This window comes from Carettochelys insculpta, chromosome 32 (assembly GCF_033958435.1).
Source record: "Carettochelys insculpta isolate YL-2023 chromosome 32, ASM3395843v1, whole genome shotgun sequence".
Classification (NCBI taxonomy): domain Eukaryota; kingdom Metazoa; phylum Chordata; order Testudines; family Carettochelyidae; genus Carettochelys; species Carettochelys insculpta.
Window position 1 is genome coordinate 11,803,356 of NC_134168.1, and position 10,779 is coordinate 11,814,134.

Here is a 10,779-nt window from a genome sequence, read left to right on the forward strand (position 1 = left end):
CCACAGGCACCTTCTAGACTGACAGATATTTTGGATCAAATGCTCAGATGCACGAGTGGGGGTGGGGTGGGGGGTTCCGGGGGGCGGATTTAAAGAGTGGGGTCCCAGTAAAAGGGAGGGCCGGAGCTGACAAGTTCTATTCAGTCAGGGTGGAAATGGCCCATTGTCAGTAGCGTGTATCAAAAGAGGAAAAACCAGGTCAGATCAGACAGGGGCAAGTGGCCCATTGTCAGAGTCTAATGGGGAGATATTAACACCCAGGGCAGAGAAGCTGCTTTTGGAAGGGGCCGGCCACTCCCAGTCTCTCTTTCATCCTTGGTTGATGGAGTCAAATTTGCAAATAAATTTGCTCAGAGATTTCTCTCTCCATTTGATTTGTGAAATGACTTTGTTTTAGGACTGCTACTTTTAAATCTGCCACTGAGTGTCCAGGGAGATGGAAGTGTCTCCCACCGGCTTCTGTCCATTACCCTTCCTGATGTCTGATCTGTGTCCATCTATTCTTTTACGGAGAGACTGTCCAGTCTGGCCAGTGTAAATGGCAGTGGGGCATTGCTGGCACATGATGGCAGATATTCTATGAGTAGCTGTGCAGGTGAGGGAGTCCCTGGTGGTGTGGTTGATGTCAGGTGCTGTGATGCTATCACTGGGGTAGATCTGTGAGCAGAGCTGGCAGTGAGGTTTGTTGCAGGGATTGGTCCCAGGGTTAGAGTTACTGTGTTGTGGTCGATCGTTGCTGGGAACATGCTGTCTGGCCCAGTTCCTTGTCACTCCCTTCATGAATCGCAAGGAGTGGTCATTGGGCAGAGAAAAGCAAATGAGATTGACTTCCTAGCCAGTGCGTCACAGCAGGGACCAAGACTGCCACACCCCTGCACAGACAAACAGACAGACAAACACCCTCAAAGACAGGCAAAATCTCTCAAATTCCTGGCACCTGTGAGAGGACAGGTGGTCAGACTTTCATACAGACCACAGAATGATGAAGTGAGTCTGTGCTCACGAAAGCTCATGCTCAAAACTTTTCTGTTAGTCTCTAAGGTGCCACAGGACCCTTCGTTGCTGATACAGACCACAGGCACTTGAGTCTTTCTGTGGATGTTGTATGGGGGATGTCTATGCAAGGTTGAACCTTGCAACTCGGGGCGTGACCAGCGCTGAAGGAGAGAATTTGCCAGACCATGAGAAGTCAGTATTGTCCACCACACTGTCAACACTTCCTCTGCTTGCTGGGCTCTTAGAAGACAAGTAGGGGTAAATTACAGCTAAATAACAGCACAGAGCACTGACAGCCAGGCCTGGGGGCTGGAAACAAACGTATGGGACTACAGGAAACCTGGCCACAGCCCTGACCAGGGGTCGTCCAACTCAATAAATTCGTGCTGGATTATGGATTTTGCCAAACAGGACAGTTCGGGATTACAGAGGTTTGACCTGTGCTCCATGTTGGTCATGAAATTCCTGCTCCAGAAGAACCAACAATAGACTGAGCACTGGGCTAAAAATAGCGGCGTGTCCTTGGCAGCCCAGGGAATACACCCAAGCCCAACCCTTTATGAGCTCCTACATATGTACACAGGTGGCTGCTGGCTGCTGGCGCTACCTTCTTCCCACGCCTAGGTTTTTCAGAGTTTGTGCGTGTACATCTGCCCAGGCTGGGAAATTAACCTCCAGGCTGCAGGGCTGGCAGTAAACTCAAAATAGCTTTCACTGCCCATTGATTGATACTGCCAGATTCGGAGATATGACAGCAATAAGATGAAGCTCTTTCTAATTCCCTCTTTGCATAACCATGTCTGAACTCTAAATATCTCTCCTTTCCAACTCAACGATTTTTTAGTTTTGTCTCCTGCAATTCTCACTGTGGCACAGACAGGATAAAGATGGGTCAGAATCCCAGCCACACCCCTGTCCTTCAAGTGCAGGAGCAGCTGAGGGAGCGAGACGGGAGAGTTAAAATAAACACACACGTACGGAGGTTCACATTTCATAGAACTGGAAGGGAGCTCAGGAGGCTGTTGAGTCCAGTCCCTTGCCCTCTTGGCTGGACCAACCTTCCTCCTTTCTTTTTTTTTCTTCTTTCTCCTTCTCAAATGTATTTGCCCCAGATCCCCTCAAAGATTGAGCTCACAGCCAGTGGGTTTAGCAGGCCAATGCCCAAAGCACTGAGCTATCCCTGCCCCCGCTGTTTAAACTGAAGTGGTTCCATGCTCTTGGTCCAACTATACTGGAAGCTCTAAATGACGTGAGTCTTCCTTTGACTCTCGACAACTTCGTTGTTGCAGTGGAGAGAAGCTGTGAGGTGAGGTTTCTGCCAGTGCAGCTGACAGCACAGCCTGACCCTGCGCGCTCCATCAGTCCTTCATGGTTTTCTTTTTGCAGCTACGCACCATGGAGAGAGCAGAAGGAAGAAATCAAACAGTCATCCTGGAATTCATCCTCTTGGGATCTGGGAATGGCCCTGAGCTGCAGCCCCTTCTCTTCCTGCTCTTCCTAGACATCTACATTGCAACAGTGGCTGGGAACAGCCTCATCATTGCACTGGTCGTGTCTGCTCAGCACCTTCACACCCCCATGTCCTCCTTCCTGGAGGTTCGTTACACCTCCCCCAGCACAACACGAGAACTCCAACCCTGGAACCGATCCCTGCAACGAACCTCGCCGCCAGCTCTGATGGCTTCCCCGCAGCTGCAGTTGCGCTGCTGGCCGTCACGCGGCTCCCCGCCAGCCCCGGGCGGCCGTGGCTCTGTGCTCCGTGGGACACTGGCCCGCAGTGCGGGAGGAACAAATCCGGGCTGCGGCCGGTGTGTTGCTCTGCGCTGAGCTGCGCAGGTGCCGGGGCGTTTCCGAGCGCGGGCTTGGGGCAGGGCCGGACTCAGCCCTGCGGAGGGCGGCGCGGAGCGGGGCGGGGGCGGGTCGGGAGCCCCCAGGGCATCGCACGCGGCTGCGTGACGCCGGCGGGAGGGAGGCGGGACGCAGCACCGGGGGGGTCTGTGCAGGGCCGCGCTGCAGGCGAGGAGGGGGCGGCGGGGTTGGGATGTGCAGCCCCGTCCCCCGGGGCCCTGCGCGGGAGCTGCCCCCGCACGTGCGCAGCCGGCGCGGAGCGGAGGGACTCGCGCCCGGCGCTGCAGGTTCCTCCCGCGGGGCTGCGAACTCCCGCCCCGGGGGGAGGCGGCGCCGCCGGCTGGGGCCGGTCGCGGGGTCTCTGGCGCGGCCGGCCACGCGGGACCCCTCCCTGCCCAGCACCGAGCGAGCCGCGCCGGGAGCTCGTCCCACGCGCAGCGCGGGGATGCCCAGGGCCACCCCGCCCCCGCCAGCCCCGCGCGCCTCTGGGGGGGCAGGGGCAGCCCCCCCCTGCAGCGGCCTGACCACGTGCTCCCGGGCCCCGCCGGCTGCGCCACCCACGGGACGCGCCCCGAGGCTCCCCCCGAGGGGGGGGATGGGCGGGGAGCCAGGAGTGGGGGAGGGGTACGGCCCGAAAGGGGGTGATGCGGTGTGGGGGGGCGGGACCAGGGAGCTGGGGCGGGACCCTGACTCTGAGTCCCCGCCGTGACACAGGGCTGGAGCTCGGCCCCCCACACTGGGGTGTGGGGCTGGGCCTGGGTCCCCTGGGCTGGGGTGTGGGGCTGGGCCTGGTTCCCCCGGGCTGGGGTGTGGGGCTGGACCTGGTTCCCCCCGGGCTGGGGGGTGGGGCTGGACCTGGGTCCCCCGGGCTGGGGCGTGGGGCTGGACCTGGGTCCCCCGGGCTGGGGGGTGGGGCTGGACCTGGTTCCCCCCGGGCTGGGGGGTGGGGCTGGACCTGGGTCCCCCTGGCTGGGGTGCAGGGCTGGACCTGGGTCCCCTGGGCTGGGGTGTGGGGCTGGAGCACAGGGCAGCACTCTCAGGATCAGCCTTTGTCTCCCGGTTTGCAGAGCCCCTGCTGGCTCCCCTGGCAGAGGTGGGAACCGCCAGCTGGTGGCGGCTGCAGCAGTGGGGGAGAGATGGGCAGAGACCCTGGTCCTGGTCGCCACGGCCACCTGTGCACAGGTCTGGCCAGGCTGCACCCCCTGCTGACCTCGGCCCTCCTGTGGGACCCGGGGTGTCCTTGGGCCCCCAGATAATAGTGGTGGGTCTGGGAATTTCTGACCTGGGCTGACCCGTTCGCACCCAAGGACCATCCACCCAGGTGCCGCACACTGAGCTGAATGGCTTTCCTCAGCCCTCAGGAGAGGGAACCGTTGGGTACCACGGGTGAGAACAGGGCAGTGACTTCTGATGAGCGTGGGGCCGGGACCCTGCTGGAGCACAGAGCCAGAGCGCGGGGCCCCGCCGGCATCAGCCCTTCTGTGTAATGGGGGGAACCGTTTCAGATCCCAGCGAGAAACGGCCCTTCCCAGGTTTCACCGACTCCTGGAGCAAACGACCCCGGGGTCCCAGGGAGGCTGCTCTGCCCAGGGGAAGTAGGATGCTTAGGGACTTTAAAAAGTGCCGCCGGCCCTCGCCCTCAGCAAAGGGGTCAGGAGGCCAAAAGTGGCCCTTCTTCCCTGGCCAGGGAAGCCAGATGTGAGCTATGAAACCTTTTGCTACAGGACAAGCCCAAGAGAGAACCCAACAGAACACTACTAGCCATCACCGACAGTCCTCAGCTAAAACCTCTACAGCGCATCATCAGGGATTTACAACCCATCCTGGACAATGATCCCCCACTTTCACAGGCCTTGGGAGGCAGACCAGTCCTTGCCCAAAGACAACCTCCCAACCTGAAGCAAATCCTCACCAGCAACTATACACTGCACCGCAGTCACTCTAACTCAGGGACCCATCCATGCAACAAACCTCGTTGCCAGCTCTGCCCACATATCTACACCAGCAACACCATTACAGGACCTAACCAGATCAGCCACATCATTGTGGGTTCGTTCAGTTGCACATCTACCAATACAATTTATGCCATCATGTGCCAGCAATGCCCCTCTGCTATATACATTGGACAAACTGGACAATCTCTTTGTAAAAGAATGAACGCACACAAATCAGGTATCAGAAATGGCAATATACAAAAACCCGTAGGAGAGCACTTCAATCTCCCAGGCCACACAGTAGCAGAGTTAAAAGTAGCTATCCTACAGCAAAGAAATTTCAAGACCAGACTCCAAAGAGAAATTGCTGAGCTACAATTCATCTGCAAATTTGACACCCTCAGCTCAGGCTTAAACAAACACTGTGAATGGCTGGCTAAATACAAAAGCAGCTTCCCCACCCTTGGTGTTCACACCTCCAGATCAACTGCTGGTAGTAAGCCTCACCCTCCCTGACTGAGCTAACCTTGTTATCCCCAGCCTTGCTCTGGCTTATTTATACCTGGCCCTGCAGATTTCCAAGACCAGCATCTGATGAAGTGAGTCTTTGCTCATGAAAGCTCATGCTCAAAACTTTTCTGTTAGTCTATAAGGTGCCACAGGACCCTTCGTTGCTGTTAGTTGAAGCAGGTTTTTGAGTTTGGTGGTCTTTCCTATATCTTGGTAGTGCAGTTCAAAGCCCGGTTTGATTGGCCATCCCCATCTGTTGAAAGACAGAGTTGGACCCCAGCGTTTTCATAAGTTTTTACAGTCCCAACGTGAAGAGCTGAAATCACAGGGTTCTGTGTTCGGGTGATTCCCCCAGTGGTCAATGGTGCGTGGCTGGTAGGAGAAGTGAACAGCAAGTAGCAGTTGATGGGATGCTGCGGACAAGTGGACAGCAAGTACTGCCCTGGGCTCTGGGTTCGGGACTGCACTGTGAGAGGTGCCCCCTGTAACTGTGTGTGGGGAAAGGCCAAGAACCCCAGCAAGAGATGTGGTTCTGCAGTGTATGGGGCTGGTACCTTGTTAAAGGGCTTTGTCTCTTCTTTGCTTAGATATTCGGCATCTGTCCCTGTGAACTCGGGGCAGGTTATTGTTATCAAATGAGCTGTTTCTATCTTAGACTCTCTGCTTGCGAGGAGGCAGGGGGAGAACTGCCCTACAGGCAGCCAGCAAGTGGGGTGAGATTGTCCGAGGCCATTGGGTGGGGGCTCAAGCTGGTTGGTTGTAGCCTTAACAGGAAACCCCTGGGAGCTGAACCCGGCCCTTCTGGCAGGCACCTGGCATCAATAGAAGGGTTACATAAGTGGGGGCCCTTTGCAAAGGTGGGGGGGTTTGGGGCATGAGTTCTGGTGGGGGGTTGGGGGGAGGTTTGGGGTGTGAGTTCCAGAGGAGGGACAGGGGGTGGTTTGGGGCGTGAGTTCTGGTGGGGGGTTGGGGGGAGGTTTGGGGTGTGAGTTCCGGTGGGGGATGGGGCGGATTGAGGCATAAGTTCCGGTGGAAGGCAGGAGACAGGAGGCGGTTTGGGGTGTGAATGGAGCCACAGGAGTCAGGAGAATCTAAGCCCAGATCCCCGCACGGCCCCGAGAGCGGCAGCAGCTCCGCACACATCTCAGGTGCCAGCTCAGAGCTGCCCAGGGGATTTGAGCACCCGCTTCCATTTCCTGTTAATAACAGGTGCCCAAACCACCTAGGTCACTTGGACAATCTCTGCCTCAGTCACTCTCCCCAGACTCAGGGGAGCACTGTGGGGCTTAAAGCCACCGGTTCCTTCCCTCTTCGGTGTGTGCTGGCAGGGGGGACGTGGGCCTTCATTGCTCTACCGCATCCAAAGCCAGGGCCCTAGCAGGGGTGGCCATGGTAGCCCCCAGGGTCAGTGGGAATCTGGCCCTGTGGTCTGGGCAGTGGGTCTGGGAGTGAGGACTCCTGGGTTCTGGTCTCATCTCTGGCAGAGGAGTGGGGTGTAATGGTTAGAGCAGGCGGGAGTGAGAGTCAGAGCTCCTGGGCTCTCATCATGGCTCTGAGACAAGAGTATCAGGAACCTGCAGCCATGAGCCCTGGGGGTTGTCCCTGCCCCAACTCTGGGGTGTCTTCCTGGGACAAATCAGTCCTCCTTGTAGGCAAAACAGGTCAAATAATTTACCAGGAGAGCGAATCTCAGAATGATTTTAATTTAGAAAATACAGGTGAAGATGAGGGTGACGATAATACAACTTCCTACAAACCGATTCTCTCAGTGACTTTTGTTTGTTGCAGCCTGAGGCAGTGTTGTTTTCCTCTGGGGAATAGGGCAAGAAATTTGGCCTGAGGGACTTGGTCCCAGAAGCCAGTGAATGTAATAAACACACCTGTTTCCTTCAGCACGTCCAGCACCAGCAGCAGCTGGGAGATGGAACTGCCCATCCTGAACAAGGTAGGTAAAAGGAGCCTTCAGCCCCCAGCCATCCTCCCACTGCAATCCTGTCTGTGGACAACCTTAGTGACTGTCCGTGTGAATCTGTCATTCAGAATTTACCGAATGTCACTATCTTGGATGAGGGCAAGTGCTGGATTTCAGAGCGTGGGGGTCATAGGCACGAGGTGAAGTTCTGGTCCCCTCATTCCACAGTGCCCAACAGAGTGACAGATGAGCCCCACACCTCCTCCTCCCCCCCCCTACGCCTGATTCTTTTTGTGGTGGTGATGTTGGTGTTTTTTCTTCTCACAGGTCTCGTCTTTTCTCCACTCTGCTCCCCAGCCTTCCTCCTCCTCCTCCTCCTCATTCTCCTCATTATCCACTAACTCTGAGTGTAACTGTTGTTTCGTAAGGTGTGTGCTGTTTATGAATTAGAGCAGAGTCGGCTGGGTGGGCTCCATCTGATCTCTTCTCATGAGAATAGCCACTCCTGAATACGACCACGGCACATGCTCCACAGGTGAAGGCCACTAATTTAGAGGTGGTCTCTCATAGCTGAATTTATCTGAGCCCTTTCGTTACACAATGGGGCTTTGTTAATTTATTGCTTGGTCTCCTGTTTCTAAAGGGATTGTCTGGGTGACCTGAAGAGCACTGAAATTACCACTGAGCTTTCAATGACAGGAATCTCCCCGGACCTTATTCCCAGTGGTGAGTAAATCGTAGAATGCTGGGGCGGGAAGGGACCTCAGGAAGTCATTGAGCTCAGCCCCCTGCCGAAAGCAGGATCACCCCCAACTAAATCATCCCGGCCTAGACTTCCCCCACTGTAACTTAAGACCATTACTCCTTGTTCTGCTTTCCGTCACTCCTGAGAAAAACCTCTCTCCATCCTCTCTAGAGCCTCCCTTTAGGAAGTTGAAGGCTGCTATCAAATCCACCCTCACTCTTGTCTTCTGCAAACTAAATAACCCCAAATAATGAAATAATTCAATTTCTTTAGAGCCTGTCCAAATGTCAACCAAGAAATAGACGTAAACCAAAATCCATTCTATATGGATGTTTTCTATGAGTAAACATTGATGTTGATGGCCATTTTGTGTTGGGCATTTCAGTTCCTACTGGCTCTTCTGAACTTTAATTTGGGTTTTTGCTACTTCAGCTTTTGATATTGATTCAGGGTGAAAACACACACTGGCATTTCCCACGGGATGAAAATTACAATTCGCGGCCAGCTCTGTATTTACTGCGGAGGAAAGTCCTTTGTATTGTCAGTGTAGATTCCTCAAAGGAGCTCCTAAGAGAGAGACAAGAATTCTCACTGCTTCTGAATGTTTAGAAAATATCATTCACAGCTGTTTGAAAAGGTTCTGTGATTTGCACTGGGCGTAGCTCAGACCCACCCTTTCCTTTGTTCGTTTGATTTCATGTTCTCTCTTTGTTCTCTTGGAGAGCGTGTGTTATTGAGAGTCAGAAGAACACAGTCTCCAGGTCTGGGCGTTCTGTCTCAATGTGTCTCTTCTGTCACTCCATTTCCCACCTACTAGCTCACTATTATTTGCTGCTTTCCTGTGAGAGCCCCATAGTGAGGAAGTTAAGGGCAGGAAAAATCTTTAATTGTGTCTCATTTTTAATTTAACTCTGCCACTTCACAGTCAGGCCCGATTATGAAGTTTCTTGTCAACAAATGAGCCTGAAGTAAAACATCTGTAGGAAATGTGTCCTGCATCATTGGATCTTTCTTGCAAATTTCCTTGTTAACATCCTGCAACAAAGCCCCACGACTGGTGTAACTCATAGACTCATAGAACTCTAGAAGTGGAAGGGACCTTGACAGGTCCTTGCGTCCAGTCCCCTGCACTGTACAGAACATCCCTGGTACATGTCTGTCAAACCTTCTCAGAAACATCTCCAGAGATGGAGATTCCACAGCTCCCCTCAGCAATTTATTCCAGTGTTTAACCACCTGGACAGTTGGGAAGTTTTTCCGAAAGTCCAGCCTAAACCTCCCTTGCTGCAGTTTAAGCCCATTGCTCTTTGTCCTCACTGCAGCTCCTTTTACACCCTTGACGTTGTTAAGATTTACACCACGTAAGGAGCTGGCCCTGGGTCTTGTCTCTTAGTAGCAGTAGTAGGCATCCTTCAGTCTGCATAGACTATGGATCGCGCCCTTTAAAGTTTCAATTGAGGACTTCATTTACAGAGTCTAATGTGACTATGAAGACCCACACGAGAGTGACAGTCCTTGCTGCATCTCTTGCAGATGTGGTGGGTGTCTGGCAAGTCCTTAGTGTGCTTTCTGTGCGCTCGCTTCTCCTCTGCTAGCTGTCTGATCATCATCTCGCCCTTCTGAAGGCCCTTGTGTAACCCCTGCCTCCATCTGCTGCGGTCGTCTGCTAGTTCTTCCCAGTTGTCCAGCTCGATGTCTACCTCTCTGAGGTCTCTCTTGCAGACATCTTTGTAGCGCAACTGGGGGCGTCCGGAAGGTCTTTTGCCAGAGGCTAGCTCACCATACAGGATGTCTTTTGGAATCCTTCCATCATTCATCCTGTGGATGTGGCCAAGCCAGCAGGGCCGACGCTGCCTGAGGAGGGTGTGCATGGTTGGGATTCCAGCTTCCTCGAGGACGGCCGTGTTGGTCACTCTGTCCTTCCATGATATTCCAAGGATGCGCCTGAGGCAGCACAAGTGGAAGACGTTCAGCCTCTTTCCCTGGCGGGCACACAGGGTCCGAGTCTCGCTGCCATAAAGGAGGGTGCTGAGGATGCAGGCTCTGTAGACTTGCATTTTGGTGTGAGTGTACAGCTTGTTGTTATTCCACACTCTCTTGCTGAGTCTCGACAGAGTTGTGCCTGCTTTTCCGATCCTCCTATTTAGCTCAGTGTCCAACGACAGGGTGTCAGTGATGGTGGACCCGAGGTACACGAACTCATGGACGACCTCTAACGTATAGATGTCAATGCTGATTGATGGGGATTCAGCAACATCCTGACCGAGTACGTTTGTCTTCTTTAAGCTGATGGTAAGCCCAAAGTCCTTGCATGCTTTGGAGAACTGATCCAGCACTTTTTGAAGCTGGTCTTCTGCGTGAGACACTACAGCAGCATTGTCTGCGAACAGCATGTCTCTGATGAGGACTTCCCGCACCTTAGACTTAGCTTTCAGCCTTGCAAGGTTAAACAGTTTTGCATCAGATCTTGTGTGCAGCAAGATGCCCTCTGTTGAAGATCCAAAGGCATGCTTCAGGAGGAGTGTGAAGAAGATCCCGAACAATGTCAGAGCAAGCACGCATCCTTGTTTGACGCCGCTCCTGATTCTGAAAGCATCCGATAATGCGCCGTCATATTGGATGGTTCCTCTCATGTCTTCGTGGAATGACTGGATCATCTTGAGTAACCGTGGAGGACAGCCGATCTTGTGGAGCAGTTTGAACAGACCATCCCTACTGACCAAGTCAAAGGCCTTGGTCAAGTCGATGAAGGCTATGTAGAGTGGCTTCCTCTGCTCCCTGCACTTCTCTGTATCCCTCAGATGTTGCCATTTGGATGTCGCATCGGCGCCCCC

The 10,779-nt window shown here is 54.2% G+C and overlaps 1 protein-coding gene across 1 annotated transcript in view; it reads left to right on the plus strand.

The window, feature by feature from the left end:
• Positions 1-2,388: 2,388 nt before the first annotated feature.
• LOC142004955 (olfactory receptor 5AP2-like) overlaps positions 2,389-10,779 on the plus strand; it is a 103,197-nt gene continuing 94,806 nt past the window's right edge. Inside the window, exon 1 of the mRNA XM_074982631.1 lies at positions 2,389-2,549. Within this exon, the coding sequence (XP_074838732.1) occupies positions 2,392-2,549 (158 nt within the window). The 5' untranslated portion in view covers positions 2,389-2,391. The remainder of the gene's footprint in view (positions 2,550-10,779) is intronic.